At 43.4% G+C, this 24,290-nt stretch overlaps 1 protein-coding gene across 5 annotated transcripts in view; it reads right to left on the bottom strand.

Moving 5' to 3' along the window:
* Nucleotides 1-233: 233 nt before the first annotated feature.
* The window catches only part of LOC147896906 (cyclin-L1-1-like), a 43,850-nt gene continuing 19,793 nt past the window's right edge, over nucleotides 234-24,290 (bottom strand). The window contains exons 7-10 of one of the 5 annotated variants that reach the window (XR_015541768.1): nucleotides 21,812-21,847; nucleotides 21,353-21,703; nucleotides 20,823-20,942; nucleotides 234-1,099 (exon numbers count right to left, since the gene is read on the bottom strand). Coding sequence is in view for 1 of the 5 variants with exons in the window: in XM_087381595.1 (XP_087237721.1) it covers nucleotides 21,633-21,703; nucleotides 21,812-21,847 (107 nt within the window). In the remaining 4 variants the exon portion in view is untranslated. Of the gene's footprint in view, nucleotides 1,100-6,496; nucleotides 6,625-20,682; nucleotides 20,946-21,088; nucleotides 21,704-21,811; nucleotides 21,848-24,290 lie in introns of those variants that run through there. The other 4 variants (XR_015541769.1, XR_015541770.1, XR_015541767.1 and 1 more) reach the window with 4 other exon arrangements.

Below are 24,290 nucleotides of genomic sequence, written 5' to 3'. Positions count from 1 at the left end.
TTGCATTATGGAGAATGAAAGTAGTGCATTTAGCGAACATTGATGAAGGAGAGAAGAATCATGCCAAGGACTCAACACTACAAAACCTCTCTAGAACTTGTGCCTTATGGGACCTGCATCCTTTAATTAACATCAAATTGCGTTCCTAACAAAGTGCGATGAACTATGTTTTACACTCGCCACATTGTCATCAATTATGCACATATATGTAGAATATGTACATATATGTGTGGGGGGGCATGTGACATGTGCATGCTTTTGAGGTGTTGATTATTAACAATCTATTGTTTTGACCGTCAATCTATGTGGCTGTGGCTATGGTTATGGTTGTGGGTGTGTTGAGATGAATGAGCTATGCAAATGATCTCAAAGGCTTTATATATATATTTAGGTCTTAGAGATTCACAGGCCACACAAACAATCCAAAGAGCAGCAATTCTGAGCCGACGGGTATTATGCAAAATCACTGAAATTAAAATAACATGAGATAACAAAAGTGAACATGTGATTTTTCCTTGGAAAAAATGCAATAGATCAGAGAAACCTATGATTCTGCAATCAAAACAATCAGACACTATTCAGGATGATCGCAAATCATCTGAACGGTGTCGAATCCATTTGTTGTCACCTCCTTGTACACAAAAAACAGTACCAGCAACAACGTTATTAGGCTATAGCAGCACCAGCGAAAAAACCATGACAAGCAGCACCTTCCAGAACATCAGCCAAAGCAATAATAAAACAATATCAACTGAAATGAAAAAAGCAATTATCGTTCGGTGCTTGCGAAATCCTTGGCAGATCCTCCCAGGGTTGCAGCCCTGACCTCCCAAGTCCCTAGGACTAGGGAACCATATGCCTTTCTATTAACCATAGCCACAGGGATCATGACACGTTAGCCCAAGTAAAATTAGGATACTAACATGCAACAGCAGCTATCTGTGCGTAGAATTGTGCAAGGGCATGGCTGGGGGTAGATCATTCAGGAATTGTTCATCTAAGGTGCAGCCCATCCACAAAATTGGTTATAGATTTCTGAAAAATCACAGAGACTTTATTGAGTAGAGTTGTGACTTGTCTGATTTGAGGATCCACCAACCTGGACACAAAAGGGAACATGAAGCTTTAAAGAAAAAATTTGCATAATAGAGGACAGTTTACATGACCTTGGGAAAACAAAGAAAATGAGAAGTAACCTCAGAAGGAACATGGCGCATGTGAGTATTGGGGCTGATTCGAGAAACGGCAGCGTGAGAGGATGAAAAAGGAGTTCATGCAAGCGTTTGAAAAGAGAGTCGAGCAATCAACTTTTATAAGGAGTCAAGCAACCAACCTTTCCTACCACTAAGCAAGAATTCTTTAATATAAAAGAAAGATACAGACTCATTTCTATTTTACACATGTAAAACTGAAAGTCATATTATTGTCTGATGAGTCTCTTGCTTTGTTATACCATTCATATATAATTTAACCCATGGTGAGAAGATCTCCAACTGGAATTGAAGCTGGGGTCATTTTTTAAATTGATCTTACAAGGAACTTTGAAGAACAATCCATAGCCACACGAACAGAAAAAGAGCCCAAGAGCATGGCCCGACAAAGAGACCAGGGCATGAGACATAGGAAAATGAGCTCAAGAAACACAGCTCTGCCCACAGTGCCAGCTAGGTGGACCTATTAGTCAACAACTTTCATGCATGAAGGTTTTAATCTATGCCCATGGGATGCGTCAATTTTACGAGCAAAAACCTATGAGCAGGTTCATCCGAGCGTGTTTTTCAAGAGATTTAAAAAATCGTATTTCTTTAGGAAACATGGTTTTTACACGTTTATTTTCACTAGAACTAGATTCCTTTATCATAAAATATACATACTAGTCACTCATTCATTTTTACATAACATAAATTTTCTTATTCATAGAGATCCCTTTGTACCCCTGTTATTACCTTAAAAAAGTGTTGAAAAATAATTCCTTTAAGAAACATCCCTCATAATCACTCTCAATGTAATAATATTATACATATGTAATTACTTATTAAACACATTTATATCATATGGCAATATCTTTCTAGTGTTTTTTTAGCATAAATAACAAGATATTTATGGACATGTTTTTAAAGAAGTTTAAATTACTATAAATAAGCATTAAATTGGGCTTATATATCACTCTCATAAAATGCACTTAATATTTAATACTATATATGCAAGATTTTCCAAAATATAACCCCTTAGATGTGCTCAAATGGGGTTTTCCAATCAATTTGAGTGGTTGAATGACTATATTTGGATATTGGATGTGAGTTATGTCACTTTTAAAAGTGTTGAAGCCTACTTCAAAGGGGTTTCGCTGGCGAAACTACCTTGATGGCTTGCTTCAATGAGTTTTCTTTGGAGAAACCCTTTCATGAAAATAGGTTGAGAGAGTTTTTCAATGTCACCCCCTATTAAGTTAAAGTTGTAAGAAGGATCATAAGGGCATTTTCATAGAGAAGTCTACTCTACATGTGGGTTTCTTCAAAAGCCGTCCCATTATGTTCTCACCATTCCCAAAGATTCACGTAAAGATTTTTGTATACAATAGGCATTGCTATAATACTTTGCATATTTCTAAGTGAAACTATGTTTTCTTCCAATCCATTTTTGCCATATTTTTGTATAGTTAGAAGTTTTTTTTTTTCTTTCGCTCGGATGCTTGGAAGATTTTGCTCGGAAAATGCTCATCCCCATGCCCATGCTGCCTATGTTGAGGTTTCCCTGACCACAAATTCTCCTATGTGATAAAGAGCAGTCTCTCTTGGCCCCGCTGATTTTCCTACTGTGAACTCCTTAGCTGAAGTTAACTTGCAAGAGACAAGTTAAACTAGTTCTACTACTCTTCCACTCTTCTTCAACACACACAGGCCAGTGAATTGGGGAGAAAAACAATAGAGATAGGCTCCTTTTTAAACGCCTGGTTTATCTTCTACATCTGTTAGCGACCGGAATCAATCCAAAGAGGTAGGCTTCAGCCATTGAGACCAGGTGTGTGCAAAACTATTTTCATTTCTTGTCTTCATTTTTTCATGCCCTAAATTGGTAGAGGTATGTGCACATTAATATGACTGCCCAATTAGGGTTTCAAAAAGGGTTGTACATGCCCACCAACTTTGTCTGGCTTCTACGTTGATGAGCTTCAGACTTTCATCGACACAATAGGAGGGGCAGGCTCATCCCTCGCTAACTCCTTGAGTCAGATGCTCCTCTATGCAGACAACATGGTCTTACTCTCCTCTTCAGCTAAGGGCCTTTAGTGATGCACTTCACACTTTTTGTGAGACACATGATCTAAAAGTCAATCTTGGCAAAACCAAGGTTATGACCTTCAACATATGTTGCATCCCATGCATGACTGGGAGTGCTTTTCTCCGGCTCAATCTTCATGATGGGACAAATGATGCAGCCCCTACTAAGGGGTGTGTATGCCGTGCTTGCCAGGCTTGAGCACTAGTGCTTTCATTCTCATTTCCAAGACCCCGACCAAGTCTCCTCTTTGATTCTTTGGTCTGCCCAACCTCTATGTATGCTAGCCCATGTTGGGGCCCTAATCTATCAGAAGTGTATTGGGCTCTGGCGGAGAGGCTCCAAGTTCTATTAATGGCATGGATGATCCACAGGAAGCAGTCAATATATACATATCTATATATATACATCTCTCTCTCTCTCTCTCTCTCTCTATATATATATATATATATATAAGTATTGCATGGCAGCCATGTCTTCTCCAAAGTACTGTCACCAAAGGAACAGAGGTGAGGTGGCATCAACTACATCAATTGTAGAGATTTGCAGCTGATGGAAGGGATAGCTTGTTCATATTTGTATTCTAGAGAGTGGGTTAAATTTTTAAACTTAAACATTATCCTCATAATGAGTGGAATTTGAAAGAAAAGGAAAAGAATTTGGGAATGATGAGGTGAAGAGCATGAGACTCTTGGCACTACGGAGGAAGAAAAAACTTCAAAACACAAATATATAAGAGTAGCCATGAGTGTGTAGAGATAGAGATGATTGTGTATGAAAGCACTAATCATTAGATTGGGACTATCTTTCTCACCTCTCTAGACCTTGTTCACCTGCTCTTGTAGGCACCATTCTCTCAACACCCCCCTTGGTGCCTTATCCTCTTGGCTACACAAAGGTGGTTGAGCTTTTACATCGATGTTGGTTGTGCTCTCTTCTGATTGGACCACTCTTCCTCTCTTCTCTTCATGTACAGACACATTCACATGGTTATGTGCCATATTGGTCACACTTACAATTTCTGTCATTCATGCTCTCTTCTACCTTGGCTACATCATCGGTGCCAGAGGGTAGTATTACATTTCACCATTTTTGCTTTGTGCTCCCTTGATGCTAGCTGGTCTTTTACATGGTCTATGTCAATCAACATCTAGAGTGCCCCCCCTTGATGTAACTTGGTTGGGCAACTGAGAGACTCCTTGGCTTGTCACTCTCAACCCAAAGGTTCTAAGGGTGTAGGTTAATTCCTTTGATGGTTCATTGCTCATAGCTCTTTCCTCGCATACGCATGTAGGTGCATGCTCATAACAGCCCTCATTGGTGCCATAGGTAGAGTCCAAAGGATACATAATAAGTGCAGCATGTGATTGGGCCCTTGTATATAGAGAAAATTTTCCCAGTCATTATTACATTTCTTTTACATCAAAACACAGAAAATCTAAAGGCCTGAATTAAACTTTATCTTTTCTACATGATGGTGCTAATTTGCTGCAGCGGTGGTCCCCTTACATTTGGCCGATCTTCATTGATTTCCGTTGGCATTTTGCAATCGAAATCCATCAAACAAACCCCCTTGCCATTGATTCCAGTTCCTTGTTGCCAACTCACAAGCTAATCTGAAAGGGCAGCAGATAAATTTTGTTAGCCGTGGTTGCATCTCTTTTGGCACAATCATTACATAGGCTTCGTGGCCTCTGCACTTTTTCTTTTCTGAAGCTATCCTACCACCAATAGAATAAATTCTCTGCCACTTTTGTGTGTAGCTCATGCCTTTTTGCGTGGATGCTCCAGCCAATAATGGATCACCGCCCGCATATCTACTATGCAGCTCTGATCACAGCTACTCATACAGCTTCTATTTGTCGGCTACTCTCTATCCTCTGAATGCTTGCTCGAGCCTTGAATTCGGTCACGGTTGGATGGACAAAACAGAAGAGGCACACAGTTATGAGGCACTGTACACTTACAAATGCACTACCAGTGAAGGCCAGCAGATGGCGGCGGAGCAACAAGGTGGTTGAGGAGAAAGGACTCCATCTGATGAAGGCCGGAAAGAAGAAAGAAAAGAAGAAAAGATGCGGCCTGATGGAAAGGCTCAAAACTCAGCCATGCTAGTGAAAAATAGGTCGCCTACAAAAAATGTGCCTTGCACAGGAGAATGCAAGTGGCAGGGAGCTGAATAGGTGATATGCTAGAGGGTAGAAGTATGAAAGTTGCAAGGAGAAGGGCTGAGGAAGGAAGGCTTTGATACCACATGTTGAGGCGAAGAGCATGAGAGTCTTGGCGCTATGGAGGAAGAAAACACACATACATCAGAGTAGCCATCATGAGTGTGGCCTCATGAGGGTAACACTCATGTCGATGAGGAGCAGCATTATTGGGATGCAAAAATTAGAATTGTATTTCCTTATCTGCAAGTGCATTGATGTGTGCCAAAAATGCCAGACACTTTTGAGAGGCAAGATCAATGGTATGACCGTTCATATGTTAGTGGAAATTAGGAGTACCCACAACTTCATCAACACAAAGGGCTTGCAAAAAGTTAAACTTGCAGCCACTATCCCAAGGACGTAAAAAGATCTTCACATAAGACATTTGATACTCACCCTTGATGTAACTCTAAAGACTCGTTCCAGCAGAGCTTTTTATTAAGCATTCCCAAACTTCACACCCTTGCAGCCACAATCTCTCTTGCAGCCACAATCTTTCTACTCCTCTCCTCTTCCGACCCCTATCCTTGGGTACCTTCTCTCCCATTCTCAGAGTCACACCTTACTCTCTTCTACGGTGCAGCACACCTCCTTTCTACAAGTTCTCCTCCTCTCCTCTTCAACCTCTTCTCAGCTAGCGTTAAAGAAGAAAGCTAATCAAATTGTCTACATTCTCTCCATCTAGGCTACAAGTAATGGTAAATGCTACGGTATTTTCATTTTAATCCCTCCCAATAAGCATATCTAAGCAAACAAACGTACTATTGTAGTGAACTACTAAAAATGGAAAAACTTATCACAATATAAACAGGCCGCAACTTGAACAAAAACATCGCAAGTTGAATTTCAATGTCCACTCCTATGGCAAAAGCATAACCTAATGACAATGCTCATAAGGTTGAAATCATAAATATAACAAACATAGAAAAGGCTAACTAGTATGACATCCCCACATCACCAGTGCCAAATGGCGGATGTAGACCATATTATAAACACATGTTCTCACACACAATAGTGAAGGGCAGACTCAAATATGCGGAATGTCAACACTAAGGAGAGCCAAATTCTCTTCATCCAAGCTACCTCTGCCTATGAGACTAAAGTGTTTCATTTTGGCCTCTCCACACCAGCATTTCTAAGCACAAAGGCTTTGAAATATCAGCGAGCTAAAATAAAAAACGTACTTCTTATCCAATCCAATAAATTTGTGAATTATTGAAAAATTATCAAGACTTGAGGGCTCCATCAAAACCCTAATTGAGATCTAGGCCACATAACAAGACCATCCCAATAATAATGTCAATATTACAATCAATCACATAGCCATGGCAATATTAATAAAACATACACAAATTTAGCACCATCAATGCCTCAACCATAATGACATCGGCAATCATAACAAAAGTTACAAAGAAACGTTACACTCGAGCATATCAGGTTTTGAGTCTCACACATAGTAGGATAGACGACATTGTTACCCTACAATTCCATATAATAGGGAAAAGATCTGATAGGACATACATGCGCCTTGAATGATAGATCCACAAAGAATAATAGGTAGTCTCCACAAGGACCATGAAGAGTTTGCATGCCACTAAGGTAGCAAAGAATGCACCTTGACTGAATTGTAACATATCTCTAATCTTGAAATTGCCCTGGTGTACCCCATTGCACCAACCTCAATAATTTAACAATGGATTACCATTAAGAAAGTGTTCTTTTAATAGACTTCAGATTGTTTGAAGCGGCTAGTATTCATATCCACTCCACGTGTATCATTCTTAAGTCCATTTATCTTGAATTTCAGCTCCACCCTTTTATAGCCAAGCGTTTTGCCCATGCGCCCCTTTCCAAATGAGAAGCTTTTGGTGCCTGGGCTGCTGCTCCTTGCTTCCCTCCTCCCTCAGCCCCTCCCTCTTCCTCAGCCTCTCCCTCTCCCTCAGCCCCTCCCCCTCCCTCCATCTCAGACCAGCCTCTACTTCTCCTCTCTCCTCTCAGCCCGCTGCAGCCCCCCTTGCAGCCAACTCTTCCTGCCCTGCTCCTCCCTCTCAGCTCTCTCTTTCCACCTCAGCCCCTCACCCTGCTCCTCCCTCTCACCTGCCCTCCTCCTCTCTTTCTTTCCCCATCAGCCCCCTTCCCTCGCACCCTCTCCTTCCCCTCAGCCTCCTTCCCTGCACCCTCTACGTCCCCGTCCCCGTCCCCTCCCCTTCCCCGTCACCCTCTCCTTCCCCGCCACCTTCTCCTTCCCACTACCCTTCCCCCTTCCAGCCCCTCCTATCTTCTCCTACCTCGCACCCTTCTATCCTCTCCCCTCCTATACCCCACCCCCCTCTCCTTCCCCGCCCTCATCGCCTACCCCACCTTCCTCTCCTTCCACGCCCTCCTCTCCTACCCCTCCCCCCTATCTCCTCTCCTATAGCTCCGTTATCCTCTTCTTGCCTCTCCCAGTCTCTCCTCAAGTTACTCAGAAAGGGTTGGACGGAGCGTATTGTGTTTGAATCGGCCTCACCACCCTGATTGACGAATGGATCCTCATTCAATCAATCAACGCCCGCTTCCACCGGCCAAAAAAATTGTTACTTTTTCAAAAGACGAGTTGCAGCAGCTCAAGAAAGACACTAAGATTCTTCGCAAAAAAAAAGAAAAAAGAAAGACACTGAGATTGAGTGTTCCACTTCCTTTTTCGCACGTATCCACGGGTCCCATCCTTTCAGATTACTAGCCAAGGACTAGATGCTTTCTGCGTTACCTGGAGATCTTGCAAGTCAATTGATAGATGTTCACTTGCTTGGACGAGGTTTCTTCTAGGTGATTTTCAGCTCTAGAGATTCAGCAACTATAGTGGTCAACGCCAATCTTTTGGCACTTAGTTCCCGAAGGATTTTCTTGATGCCCTGTTTCTTGGGCTTTGATCTTGTGGAGGAGGATAGCCGGGTTACTTCTCTTTTCATCAGATTCCCTAGCCTCCCACCGGCGTAGCATCGACTCCTTGCTTCTATTGGAGCTGTGTTCGAATTGTTCACAAAGATCCCCCCCGTTCTTGGCATGCCCTCTTCGGCAACAGATGCAGTCAGGTCACTCTTGGGTACCGGTGAGGGTTGTCGCTGCTACTTCACCACAGGTGCCAAGGACCATTCTTCCTTACGAGCCAAAGCTGACACTCACGCTGATATTCAATCCTCTGACCTTCCACCTGAGCATCCCCCTTCTTCTTCGCATCGTCATGTTACCTCCCTCGATAGAGGTAAAGAGGTTATCTCTTCCACACCATCGAGTGCATGGATCCTTCGCACTCCAGCTCCAAACATGATTCACAAAAACTCTTTTGTAGCTCTGGCAGAGTTTGATATGGACGAGTGTGTTTCCTCCACTTAAGGGAAGGTTGTTATCGGGATTCCTACAGACAACCTCCCACTCTGCAGATGTGGGAGTTCTTTCCTCCACTTAACAGGAGGGGTTTTTCGCAGGAGAGGGTTGTCTCCGCCACCAGGTTAGGTAGGATTTTTCACCCGACCTCCTCTTGTCGATGAGGATTGTCAGCTGAAACGTTCAGGGTCTAGGTGAAGTGCCACATCATCACCGTAGGCAGCTAATTCGTAACCAGCTTCATTCGGGTATCACTGGCCGTTCTATAGACATACTTTTTCTGCAGGAACACAAGTTGGATGCCATAGATTGTGCTAAGTCAGGCAAGTTGCTTAAGGGAGCTACTTGCATTTCTGTTTCTTCTTCTATGCTCGCCTTGGTGGTTGGACATGGGGTTATTGTTCCCTCTAGAGCTTAGTGGATTATTTTAGTGATTGATGGATGTAAGGTTGAATTGCTAAACCTGTACGCCTCCAACATTAGAGGGGATCGTATCCTTCTATGGAAGGAATCTTGGTCCTCCATTACAGAGTCTTGGATTATTGGAGGTAATTTCAACATGATTGAGATGCCTAGGCAGAGAGAAGGTGGCATTCACTCTTTGAAGAGCAGCTTGGGATGCCTTCTTGTTTCAGTTCAGTGGTAGAGATGTTTGGTATGATGATGCTGAATCATAGTCACTCTTGTTTTCTTAGTCAAACAGGAGGGTGCAGATGCCTATCCATGCACGGATTGATAGATTTTATGTGGATGATTGGGCTCTGGATAGAGGTGGGTCAGTATGCATTACCACTGGGGTGCCCACTTCACATCACTTTCCGGTTGTTTTAATGGTTTAAGAGCCTCGGCTGAGAGGCCACTCTGCCAATATCAGGGTTCTAGATGCCTTTGATGCAAAGGAGGGCCTCATGGAGGCTGTTTTGCAGATTTGAGATTCTCATGTACAAGGCGGACAGCCTCACCCGTCACATGTGGCTGCAGCCCTTACTGATATTAGCGACTGTGTGATATGGTATCACACGACAACCTTTCCAGTAACACTTGCATATGCAATCACTAGACACAACCAAGAGATGTGAGATTCTTAGGTGAGAGGTTGGTATTCATCAGCAGTTCGCAGCCCTTCAGAGGGAAGAGCAGAAACGGCCTACAGAGGCTTGGATTTAGGAGCGCCTTGCTGCAGCAAGAGCTCATCACCAAATATTGTTAGATCAGAGAGCATAGTATTCCTTTCATGCCAGAGAGTTATTGTGGACTCAGATCGGAGGTAGAGTCAATAAACATTTCTTCTCTACTCTTGACTGCATACATAGTAGAGAAAGTGTTTCTCAGCTTATTGACTCAAATGGCATTCTACAGATAGATCCTGACACTTTCATGCATATTGCTACAGATTTTTATAACAGTAGACCTGACACGGAGGCCACAGATGATGCTAGGATGCTATTTGGCAATGTATAAGTATGTTGGTGAAACCGAATAGGAGAGTCAGTCTTGATGTACATTTTAACTACATAGAATTCAAAACTGCTCTTACAAACTGCTCTTACTGCCCTCCACAAGGGCAAATGTCCAGGTTTAGATTGACTTGCTCCCTCTTTTTATATTGCTTTTTGGAATCAGATTGGGGATCACATTACCTCAGCCCTGCAGGGTTGGGACTCCGGTGAGATGCCTATCTCACTTACAAAGAGTCTCATTCATCTTATTCCGACTTTGAGAAAGCCTATGACATGGTAGATTGGGGCTTTCTAGAGGGAATCCTTCTTCGTTTCGGATTCACAAATGCTTGGATTAGAGGGGTCTCCACTCTCTATAGATCAGCCCACAGCTAGGTACTTATTGGAGAAGTCAAAGGAGACGGGTTCCAGATCTCTAGATCAGTCCGTCAAGGATGCCCTTTAGCCCCCTTTCTTTTTTTGTTTATGGCTGAAGCTATGAGTATCTACATTAGATCTCAAGCTGATATTGTTGGGCTGAGACTTCCATTGAGGCAAGAAGATGAGCTCTTGGACAATGAACTGGTAGATGACACGGCTGTTTTTTTGGATGCCACACCCATACGCTCACTTCTTTCAGGACAGCTTGTATTGCATGGCAGTAGGGGCACACATATAAACTAGCACAAATCCAATGGCTTTTGGATCAGCAATGAGGACACTCCAGATTGGGGAGATTAGATATTGGTTGCACTTGGATTCAAAGGGGTATCTCCGTCAGGTAATTGGGATGCAAGGTAGGTGTGGGCATCTCTTATGCACAATAGTTTTTCCTGTGTTGGAGAACATAAGGTAGAAACTCCTCTTCTGGAGTTCGGCCAAACTACCACTGCTTGGTTTGTTTGTTCATGCTGGTGCCGATCTAGGGATAGTATTAGTCAGCTCAAGAGACCTACAGGAAACTTTTTGTGGAGTAGACTAGATGGGATGGCGGATGCCATAGCCAGGGTGGCTTGGGAGACCCTGATCCTCCCCACTAGGCAAGGAGGTCTAAATATTATCGACCCAGACTTGCAGTGCAGGGCTTTGCTCTGTAAGATGGTCGTGAGAGGATTGGCGCATGGATTGGAGCCTTGGAAGGATTTTTTCATACACAGCATACAGTCCTGTATCGCCACCTCGGGAGGAGACTAGATGGACAGCACGAGATGGATTTTTATTTCAGCCCCGCTCAGATCTCCCTCCTCTCCTCTTATGGCTGCCATTCTGAAAGCTTGGGACAGCTTCAGAAGTACACTTCAGAGAGTTCCTCCCTCCTGTCGCAAAGAAATCGACACGCAGCCCATTATGTGGAATGTAAGCATACTTAATAAGCATGGCAAACCACTAGGCACTTCGCATTATATGTAGTGGTCCAGATGGGAGAGAGGCCCTGCATCCACAGTGGGATCTTGAAAAGCTTTTAGAAAGCTTCCAGAGGATCAACAAGTTTCATTAGTTGGTCATTTCAGAGGGATTGCAAGGAGGATTCAGCAGATTGATGCAGCACTTCCTATGGAGTGGATGGATACAGATGATATGCCCATTACGGATTCAGCAGATAGATGCAGGAAGTACATGGAGGACTCAGCACATTGATGCAGCCATTCCTATTGAGTGGATGGATACACATGATATGCCCATTACGGATTCTAACACGACCCCAGCACTCTTGAAACCTCTGATCGGCAAGCAAATGCAAGAACACACCAAACGTGAGGAAACTGAGCAAGCTGCTCACCACCCAACCATGACATCTATAGGATGTGATCCCGAATCAGGACATGTCCCCTCCGAGCTGAGCTACTGGCACGAGCTCCCAACCAGATCCTAACCAGCCTGGTGTCCCATACCACCAGGTGGCACTATGAAGCCTGTGATCTGCTGTTGGGCCTTGGGCTATGCTATGATGCAAGTGCGCGTCCGCGACTCAATCCAGGATCAGACCTAGCACCTAGGAATGAGACTTGCTCCCATCGGCTCCCTGAGAACTAAACCTTTGGGCCCCTTATATAGACTCAGGTCTAATGCGCCAAAAGTAGCCAAGACCTCTAACTGGTTCATACCCTTGCCACAACCTGAGAATCAAGCCTGCCTAGCCCTAAGCCTCCCCAGGCTACTTAATCTAGTCTCGTGTACCCACGTCAGATACCAATCCGTGCACATGACATACTTCCCCTCCTCTTAGAACTCACTCCTGAGTTCGCTAAAAAACCCGGGAATGTCCTTTGGAGGTTTTGTAATGTCTCCCATGTTGCATCCTCAACACGATCCTTTCACTTAATCTTGTATTCCGTGATAGTTCGATTCGGATCTGTCTTTCACGAAATTCAAGAATACTCTCAGGTTTGTGTGGAATAAAAGTCAAATCTGTAACTTCTATTATTCTTGAGGAGAAACAAGTGGATCATCCGCACGCAGTAACTCTTTCAATTTGCTGACATGAAAGATTGGATGTACTTTAACATCAAGAGGCAATTCTAGTTTATATGCAACTGGTCCAATTCTTTTAATAACCTTGAACGAACCACAGTATCTGGGATATAACTTTGGAACCAAACCAATACTTAGGCTCTCGGATACCTTGGGAATTCACAAATATACCATCGTTTCTTCAGAGAACTCTCTAGGTCAACGATGTCTATTAGCATAAAATATGTCCCGATCTTGGGCACTTCTAATAAACTCCTTGGCAAATTGCAACATTTCTTGCGTGTTTTGCAAGACTGTCTTTGCAGCATCATTTTGGATCTGCTGCTGGGCCTTGGGCTACGCTATGATGCAGGTGCGCGTCCGCGACTCAATCCAAGATCAGACCTAGCACCTGGAAACGAGACTTGCTCCCATCGGCCCCTTGAGAATTCAACCTTTGGACCGCTTATATAAACTCGGGCCCAATGCGCCAAAGATAGCGAAGATCTCTAACTAGTTCGTACCCTTGCCACTCAACCTAAGAATCAAGCATGCCTAGCCCTAAGCCTCCCCACGCTACCTGAGCTAGTCTTGTGTACCCAGTACACGTCAAATACCAATCCGTGTACATGACATACTTCCCCTCCTCTAAGAACTCACTCCTGAGTTCGCTAAAAAACCCGGGAATGTCCTCTAGAGGTTCTGTAATGTCTCCCATGTTGCATCCTCCTCAACACGATCCTTCCACTTGATCTTGTATTCCGTGATAGTTCGATTACGGATCTATCTTTCACGAAATTCAAGAATACTCTTAGGTTCGTGTGGAATAAAAGTCAAATATGTAACTTCTATTATTTCTTGAGGAGAAACAAGTTGATCATCCGCACCCAGTAACTCTTTCGGTCTGCTGACATGAAAGACTGGATGTACTTTAACATCAAGAGGCAATTCTAGTTTATATGCAACTGGTCCAATTCTTTTAATAACCTTGAACGAGCCACAGCATCTGGGGGATAACTTCGGAACCAAGCCAGTACATTGGTTGACCTTATCTGTATAGCCATTAGATTGTGCATGATCTGAGAAACTCATACTTAGAGTAGTTTCCAACTATTCAAAAACAAGTGTCCAAAAGTTACTTGTAAACTACGAGTCCCTGTCGCTGACTATGTCAGACAGCAAACCATACAGCTTAAACAAGTGGCTCACAAACTCGTGAACCAGCTGAAAAGCTACGATGGTTGTTCTAGTAGGTAAGAATCTAGCCATTTTTGTCAGACGGACCACTATGACCCAAATGGAGTCATGACCCTTGCGCATTCGAGGCAATCCGGTAATAAAATCCATGGAAATACTTTCCCATTTATTACTCGGGATTCGCAATGGCTGTAATAAACCCGCGCTTCTAAAATGTTCCGTCTTAGTAACCTGACAAACCCGACAACCTACCACATAGTTTTCAATAAATGCACGCATCTTAGGCCAATAAGAGGTATGCTTCACAAGAGACAGAGTCCGATGTATACCTGGATGTCCAGCACTAGGAGCATCATGACACTCCCAAAAAATCTTGGATCGAAGATCGGAAACATTTGGCACACATATCTTTCCATTCCGGAACAGCAAGCCGTTCCTAATCATCCACTGACCTCTCGTCGCCTATACCGTAGGTGGCACAATCCCTGAGTCCTGGTCAACCATGGAGCTCCCATCCTACACTTTCTACCAATAAGAACTGAAATGACTATTAGTTGCGCAAAGCCCTCTCAAGGATTGAAATATGTCTAAGGATATTTCCGTGAATGACATAGCATTTACAAACTTGACTCGACTTAAAGCATCCGCCACACTATTCATCGAACCCTTTCGATAACATATTTCAAAATCAAAATCTTGCATTAACTCTGCCCATCTTGCCTTTCTTCCTCTCAATTCAAACCCGTCACACACATACTTGATTGACTGATGATCGGTCAACACAAGAAACTTCCAACCATACAAGTAGTGTCTCCAAACCTTCAGAGCATACACAACTGCACAGAGTTCTTTTTCTAGTGTGGGCCAACGATATTGGGTGTTGTCTAGCTTCTTACTCTCAAAAGCTACAGGTCTGCCCTCTTGGAATAAAGCTGCCCCAATCGCAAAATTACTCGCATCGGCCTCTAAAACATAAGACCGGGTAGGATCGGGTAATGCAGGAACGGGTGCTTCTTTGATAGTTAACTTCAAGGTTTCAAAAGCCTTGTTCAATGCATCATTCCAAGAGATCCGCTGGGTAGACCTGCGTCCACAACCTTTCAATATGTTAGTCAAAGGTGCCATGATATTGGAATAATCACGCACATACTTCCGTAGAAAAACCGTGAATCCTAGAAAGAACGAAGTTGTTTCACAGTCTGAGGGATAGGCCATTCCAAAACCTTCTAGCTGTGATCTACATCAATGCTAATACCTTCAGAAGAAATCTTGTGTCCTAAGTAAATCATCTCCTTCATAAAAAAGTCACATTTACTCATCTTGGCATAGAGCTTATGCTCTTAGAATAACTAAGACAATCCGGAGGTGTCCAATGTGATCCTCTAGCGTTCGGCTATATACCAAGATGCCATCTAAGAACACAACAACTAATTTGCTCATAAAATCTCGGAACAAATCGTTCATCATTTGCTAGAAGGTAGCAGGAGCATTGGTCAAACCAAAAGATAATACGAGAAACTCGTAGTGGCCATACCTAGTTTGGAATGCGGTTCGATCTATGTGTTTAGCATAGATACGGATTTGGTGATAACCCGTACGCAAATCAATCTTAGTGAAATACTTCGCTCCGGCCAAATAGTCTATCAAATCCTCAGAACGAGGAAGAGGGTATCGATTCTTAATTGTCACTTTATTCAATCGTTTATAATCTATACACATTCTCCACGAACTATCTTTCTTCTTTCTTAAGAGGACAGATGCTCCCCAAGGTCATTTACTTAGGCGAATATAGCCCATATTCAGATAATCTTGTAGCTGTGAAGCTAACTCATCCTCCTCAAGCTGGCTCATCCTATATGGTGAAACACTAATAAGTTGAAGGTACTAAATCTATGTGATGGTCTACTACCCGTTCTGAAGGTAACCTTCTGACAGTTGAGCAGGGAATACATCTATGAAATCATCCAACAACGTTCTCAATTCACGGTGTTCAAACACGCTTAAATCATTTTTGTTATTAACAGAGACAACAAATGAAGAAAGCGGAATCAAAACACACTGATACACATCATAATGAGAAGTGTTTATTATATTTCGAAGCTGCATCGCAGATACAATAGGTCCCTGTGAAGAGGGAATATATATTATCACATTGAATACAAAATTGGGTGTCCTTATCCAAAAAAGAAAGAGTATGCTCTTTCCATCCAATTCAAATATCGTGAGTTTTAAACCACTCTATTCCGATTAACAAGTCCACATGTTCCAAGTGCATGACATAGCACGTAAGAGCAGCTATGTAGTCTTGAATCCGGATAGAAAGTGCTTTAATCTTGCGATCCCAAAACTACTTCCCAGTTGGAAGCTGCACCTCGTAGGTGTGATCGCTAGGTATTGTGGACAGCCCCATTCTCTGCACAAGTTTGTAATTAATAAAATTGTGAGAGCTGCCCGGGTCGGGTCAAAGAGAATGTGAACTCTTTGGTCCCTTACTTCTCCATAAACTCGAAAAATATTATGGGAACCAAATAACGAATTATTAAAAGTGCAATTACAAGAAAGTGGGCAGGTAATGACATTTACAGAAATACCTGTCATCGAAACTTGATTAGCTCCCTTAGCTTTGGCACCTTGACCCGCATGTAGCTTCGCTCCCGACGCTTGCATCTAGTTCTTGCGCTTAGGACAATCATTCCTAGTGTGCCCCCGCTCATCGCATATGAAACGACGTCCTTCTTTCTTTAACTTCAATGTGCGGAGGAAATGGGCACGACCATTCTTCGGCTGAGTCGAGTTCTTCTTGGAGGCGTTGTCTATAGACTTCGACTCCCCGCTACCAGTGGTAGATAGGAAGAACTTCTTATTATTCTTCCCACTCGTGTCGGCAATTGTGGTTCCCTTTGCTCTGGCCATGGTATCATCATAGATGCGCGCATAATTCATGACCTCTTGCAAAGTGGTACACTTGTTATTCTTAATCTGAAGCTTGTACGAGTCAGGCAAACCATCCACAAAGAAACCTAACAAGGTCACTAGATCCATCTTTGTAGCTCGTCTGTAAATCCGGAAACCTCTGAAGATAAACCTCAAAAGTCAGATTCACCTTGGACATATCAAGGACTTTGAGCTTGCCTACGATATCGTAATCTTCCTCCTCCTTCAGAAACTCTTTCCTGAAGACCTCTTTGAATTCTATCCATGTTACAGGCTTGGGTCGGAGTTCCTTCCACCACAATAAAGCCTTCCTTGACATATACCCTACTGCAAGCTGCATTTTCTTATCATCGGGGTAAGGGTGAAACTGGAAGTGTACTTGCCACTTGTGCAACCAAGTGTCAACCACCTCCTTGGTACGAGACTTCTGATCTCCGAGAAAAGGATCTAGAGTGATATTCGGACCTAACACTGAAGCCAAAGCATCCACATGCGTGAGCGCCTGAACAGTGCTAGTCAAAAGTGAGAGTGAAGTCTGAATCCCTTGGAGTTGCTATGTCAACCCCGTTTGATTCGTAAAACTTTTCATCGAGAGCAGTGGTGAATTCACTGAAGGTTGTCTTCGTAATCAAATCATCGAAGAGGCCCTGGTCATCATCTACATGGTAGTTCATATCCTGACCTCCCATCGCAAGCCCGGGGTCTACGGAATCAGCGATGACTGAAATCTGATCTGAAAAAAGAAGATAGGCTAGAGAAGAGAAACAATCAAGTGGCCTCGGAGCTAGGAGGTAGAGACGAAGTGAAAGCTAGCCAATGAGGAGATGACCAAAGAAGGGAAGGCTGGCCCATGAAGAAGGTAGGCTGGTCCGAGCTGACGATCAGCTCGAATTCCTGGACCCGGGACTCCCGCTCTTGGCTGTCCGTACGGATTTCTGCAGCAGGCCGTACAGTGTACTTGGCTCCCGAACGTGAGGACGTAGAGGGGCTTGGAGCATGCGCAGTCCACACACTAGGGGAGAAGGCAAAGTGGCCGAATTTAATAAACGGCTGAGCAAGCTTTTAGGAAAGCCTTGCTTTTCAAAAGCCCACCCTCCAAACTTGGAGGGATGGTGCTTTTTTAAGCCTCTAGGCCCCCTTGAAAAGCACCCGGCCTAGATCGCGATCTGGCCCTATCTTGCTGCGCACCTTCATGCGCTCCTCTTCTACCTGCCATCATGTCCCCAGAGCATCCAGCCGCATACGGGATCCCCCTTGGTTCGCCTCAGCTCTACGCTCTCTCACGACTCCCTTCTCACTCCTCTACCCGGACCTCACTACCTCCTCCTAACTCTCTCTCTCTCTCTCTCTCTCTCTCTCTCAGCCCATCACATCTTGCAACGAAATCACCCTTCTTACTCTCTCTCTCCTTCCTTCTATCCCAATCTAGTACCACTTCCCTTAAACGATGAACTAGCAGTCACTTGCAAGGCATGAACATGAATTTCGAAATTGAGGCAAGGGTGTTGCTAGGATCTTATGTACTTCACCCTTCTTCATGACTTGGGGCTCAGTTGCTTGGCTATCTCTTACGGGACCTCAGGTCTTCTTCGAGGGACATAGATGGGGCTTTGTTGATTTGTCGACACTTAGTAGAGTTATGTTCCCTCCAGAATGTTTCATTCGCTCCTTTCAGAGCTGCACATGCTTCTGTAGACACTTCATGGGAGATTCTGGCTAGTATTGCAGCATGGCATACAGAGGCATTGGATGGATCTCAGGTTCACCCCTCTCACACTGGCCAATATTTGCACTGATACTATACGTACCTTGATGACCATCTGGGCCAGCATGCAGGGATCATCGAGAGGAGCGGAGGAACACTTTTCTCAGAGTATGGAGGGGATCTCCTTTCTTCTCTGATTCTGTTTTAGGGTTGACATGGCATTTTCAGCCTCAACCCTGGTTATTTGCTAGCTCTTATTGAGCTTTGATTTGTCTAATGTATTTATTGACACGATATACTCCCGCATTAAGCTTGCTCCTGCAGTTTCCTTTCATACTTAATAGAAGTACTTTTTTGCAAAAGAAAAAAGAAAAAAGAGAAGCATTAGCAAAAGAGGCCTGACTTTGTGAGCATCCCTTTTCCCACAGCATTCTACCATCTCGGTCCTTTATGGCAAAACGCCAAACACACTCACATAAGGAGATGAATGGAAGTAAGGTCACCCCTATTTTGGAAAGAAAAAAGATGGACATAATTGAAAAAGATAATCATTAAATTTACACGATTATCCCATCCATGACCATGCCCAACACACAAATCGCACAAGTGCACATAAGCAGCCCATGCAAGCATGCCAAGCTATGGCTAGTTTGTCCATGCAGCAGAAATAGTAGATGGATAAGGTGTCTGCAACGGAAGAATTTTAGAGAGGAGAAGCGAATGCTGTACATCAAAACTTTGATTTTGGGTGTCCACAAGACAGAACTCACAGACACCAAACTCGAGATAGACAACAGTCAAGCAGTTCACAAAATGTCTCAGAATATATAGCACAAATCTTTTACGGAAAGCTCCACCAGAGATCCCAAAACCCGCAGCGTCTGCTGCCCTAGATGCTCTATGATGAGCACATTTTCTGCTCCAACTTCTGTCCTTGCACCCTTCTGGTTGTGTGCTCCACAACAAGCTTCAGTGACCTTTGTAGTGTGTGTTCCTTGGACAGAACCCTCCCGCAGACATGTGCTCTCCTACTGGCTGTAGGTAAGCAGCAAGAACTGCTCCAAAAAGTGAGGGATGATTCCAGTCTAAACTGTGGGTGAGAACCTCTGCTGCTGCACTCCTTTCACTCCTTTGCTCTCCAATGTACTGCTGGTATGCACATTGGAGTGGGCTGGGGTGCTGAGAGACTGAACTCCTGAATTCTTACAAATGCCCCCCACAATGGGGCTTTTCATAGAGGGTTTTAGGCCCTCCAGACTGGCCGACCCAGTCTGTAGGTCAACCAACCAGCCACAGACTGGGCCGACCCAGTCTGTTACTGATTAGACTACCCTAAGCCCATATAAGGCCCTGTCTTCAACTGCCGAGCTGCTCCTCCAGGGACTGTCCTGATCCCTTGTCTGTGCGCAGGCTGCTGGCTCCTGCTCCATCCCTGCTGCAGCATTTCTGGCCCTGCCAAACTGCCAACCAGGCTGCTGTAGCCTTCCTGGATCTGCAATAGTCCACCATTCTTTCCAGTTACAAAGCTTTTGGCAGCGCCTGTATCCGCACAGCAGCCACACGTGTTTGCTGCAGATCCACGACCCTATTGAATGCTTCCAGAAGACCTGCGACTGCCCCCGTACCCAATCCTATCTTGGTACCATGTCCTTGTGCTCTCCTCATGTGGGGGCTTACAAGTGGGACAATGGACCCTAAATTCCAACAAATATACACTCACATAAGAAGTAAAATTGGAAGGTCACCTCTATTTTCGGAACAAAAAAGATAATCATTGAATTCAGAGGACTATCCCACCCATGCCCATGCCCAACACACGAATTGAACTTGCGTGCACATAAGCAGTCCACGCATGCATGCACATACATGCACAAAAGAGCTGATGATCAAAGGCTTCACCATGAATTACTGAGGTGACCTGGAATTCAAGTGTTAAAGAATCCTAATGACGTCTAAATCCTGCTTCTGTTACCCACAGAAGCCTTCTGCAACAAATTAAACTTCTAGACGAAAATAAATAAACAGCTCCAAAAACAGCATACATATAAGCGCCAACATACAACTTAAGCACTGGGGAAAACCTTTCTTACATTTTCGGCAAATCAGACCCATTTATCCATCCAACATGCAGCAGAAAAAAGCATGATGGAAACTGCATTGGCCAAGAAAATCGAAACTTCCCAGGCCCTGAGATGTGGACTAATCTGCTCCCACAGCTTTCAACTTGGGTATTGATAGTACCTGCTGTGTTCTTGTTTTGCCAGACAACTGATCCAGTCCGCACTTATCACCAAAACAAAGTAAGGAGATGCCTGCCACCTTGTTCCTCGTGAGCACAAAGTGCTATGTCGTCACAAGGGGCTGCTACAGTAATGCGAACATGCATGCATATGTAACATCAGTAAATTGTGCAGCTCGCTTATTTATCATTAAACAAAACAAAATACTACCAAAGAGAAATCCCAGAGTCACACTGACTCAAAAGCACATCAGCATGGTTGCCAAAGTCCATAGGAAATCAAAATGAGCAAGTGCTTGCAATGTGACGTATTTCAGCTCACATGCAAATCACACAATGTTACGTTTTTCAGATCGATATTTTTTTCTCTTATGAATCATTGCACACTCTAAAAGGCTAATCAGAATGTGGGTGTGACCACAGAATTATCTTGTACAATGGAAGGTTCAAGATGTCAATTCACTAAGAATACGATCTCCATTGATTACATCATGCTTTTGCTACAACACTGTACATGGGTCCAGAAACGGACCGTGAAGTTGATGAAAAAGCACTCCAGCTCAGCTTGTAGCCAGCAAATCCCCTGTTGTCCAAATCCACTTTTTATGGATTAACCTCGGCAGATGTTACTTTAGCACTCCAAGCAAGTCCCAACCATGGCAAGCAGTGAGTAAAATCACTGGGCAGCCAATCACTGATCAGAAGCAACATTCAAGGTCATGTGAATCCATATGTTGGAGCTACCAGACATCCATATCTAATGCATTAGCAATTGAAATGTGAAACCACCAAAGTATGTCTAGCAGATTTCTTCAGGCATAAGGATGATGCCGACGTCGTTCCTTCTCTCGTACTTTCTTATAAGAGCTCTGATACTCCCTCTCTGCAGGAAGGTCACCAGTAAATTAATAATAGCCATCATTACAAAAATTTAGTATTGCCGTTCAAAATATATTTAAAAGTATCAACATACAAAATCATCAAATCACACCTCTAGAGGATATGTGATGCCTTGTATCTGAATAGCCTGCACAAATCAGCAAAGCAGGACGTTAAAGATAAAGGATGAAGACAGTGAAGAATCAAATATACCAAAAAAGGCTCAAGTTACATTCAAGTCCTAAACATCAAAATTTCAAGCTTAACATGTGGAATAAACACCAGTAAACAGCACAGATACGTTGAAAAGAGCCACAACTAGAACACATCAAAGATAATATATTGGATTCATTCTTTTCTTTTGAGCTGAAAAGTAGTAAGAGAAAGAAAATGTCCCAATTGGCCACAAAACAAGCACGTCTCCTCATGGACTGAGTTGGGATAGGTTTGATAAAAAGGGAAATTTCTGAACGAGAGAATTCTAAAGATCTACAAAATATTTTTCTTTTGAGCTTAAAAGTCGTCAGAGAGCTGGAGGTGTGGGAAAAAGAAAATGTCCCAAACGGCCACAAGACAAGGTCTCCCCATGGACTGGGTTGGGAAAGGTTTCATGATACAACATTTGTGAAAGAGACAATGTCTAAAAGTCACATCATCTTGCATTCCAAAAAAGATGAAAGTACAAGCTATGTAGCCTTTATATCAAGGTGGCTGAAAAATATGACATCCACAAATTTAAATAAGAACGAAATTTTGTTATCGTCTTGAACCCTATTCACACATGAACAAACGAGCCTATGGTAGCTGACCTTTTTAAAAACTATTATATCATGGGTTTCTCCAATTTTTGCCTCGTCATTGAGGTCTTTTTGCCTCATCATGGTTGGTTGCCTAATGAGCTCCCATAAGAGATTGGATGAAAGTATGTCAATCCATTATGATATTCATGTGCACAAGGTGCCAGTCCTTTTGTCATCGGTAGCTGTCATTTTGCTGTTGTAGGACTCTTAACCAAATAATCTTCTTCTGCACATTTAAAAATGTCCCCCATCCTAAAACAGGACAAATTCTGACTAAAGCTATTCCCAAGTAGTTTAGCCTGACTGGATAGCACTAGGCTAGCAGAATCGCTTGTTTCGCACATACATGAATAGCTTTGAACAGAAAATAGGCTAGATCCATTCACTTAGGAACAGCTATTGAATTGTTTAAGTGTGCAGGAAGTACAATGTGAAAGAAACAGGAAAAGTACCTTCATAGAATTGGAGAGAGAGAGAGAGAGAGAGAGAGAGAGAGAGAGAGAGAGAAGGACTCAAGGGCTGGACTTACAACAGATGCTAGTGAGGGGCTGCACAAGGACAGGTAAGAGTTAGATCCTTCTTAGAATTCAGCTTGGAGCTAGAAGCCCTGGCTGTAGAATTCCATTTTCCCATTATAACAATGTGTAAATACTAAATCATAAGCTGAGTATAATTGAGCAGCCATGCCTTTCATGAATTCTGGTAGTAGGAGGAAGCTCCAAGCGATAGGCCACTTCACCAACTTTCCTCATCACCTTGTAGGGTCCAGAATACCTATGGGCAAGCTTGACATTAGTATTTCCCTTCAGAGATTCATACCTTGACTTGTGGAGCCTTAGAAATACATAATCACCCTCCTCAACAATGGAGATCCCTTCTATGTTCATCAGCATACTCCTCCATTCTGGCTTGAGCTCTCATCATGCTGTCCTTGCACTGCTGCAACAGGGCAATCATGCTGGCTAGATCATCCTTAGCTTGCTGGTTGGTACGTGCCTTGTCAATAATGGTGGATGGTACATGGGCTTTGCAACCAAACAGAGCCTCAAAAGGACTCATGCCAATAGAAGTATGCTTAGTAGTATTGTAGCAAAACTCAGCTAAATGAAGCCACTCGTCCCATGTAGACTGGGTATCAAAACAAAAGTGCCTTGGATACTCTTCCAACCACCTATTAACTCTCTCAGTCTGCCTATCGGTCTGGGGATGATCTGTTGTACTAGGAGTAAGGAGTGTGCCCATAGATCTAAAAGGCTCCTGCCAAAATTGGCCCATAAACTTGGCACCACAGTCGCTCACAATTTCTTGAACAGCTTGAAACATTTTCCATGAATTGTTGGGCAACCTTAGAGGTTGTGTATTGAGTCTTTGTGGGAATAAAATGGGCAGCTTTAGTCAGCCTGTCAACCACCATAAAAATATGATGTTGCATCCTCTAGCAGTTACTGGCATACCTAAAATAAAATCTATAGAGATGTGTGTCCCCGCTTCCCTTCTGGGCAATGGTTGAAGAAGACCAGCCGTGCTTAGGTTCAAGTCCCTGTTTTGTTGACATGGCTTGCAGTTCTGCACATGTGTGTAGTAGACATCCCTCCCAAATCCCTTCCAATAAAAGATTTGCTTGACTTTTTCACAAGTCTTGAACAGCCCAAAGGGCGTAACTGCTATGTTAGATGAGTGCAATTCCTGCTGAACCAGCAGCTTATAAGTGGAATTTTCAACAAGAAATATTATGCCATTGTACCACAGTAAGCCATTGTGCAAACTGAAGTTGGGGTAGCCTTCGGAGTC

Source organism: Dipteris shenzhenensis, chromosome 11 (genome assembly GCF_047967505.1).
Source record: "Dipteris shenzhenensis isolate YYH24624 ecotype China chromosome 11, Dip_SZ_1.0, whole genome shotgun sequence".
In the NCBI taxonomy this organism is placed as follows: domain Eukaryota; kingdom Viridiplantae; phylum Streptophyta; class Polypodiopsida; order Gleicheniales; family Dipteridaceae; genus Dipteris; species Dipteris shenzhenensis.
Note: the sequence above shows the minus strand (reverse complement) of the source record. Positions and strands in the feature narration are given on the sequence as shown.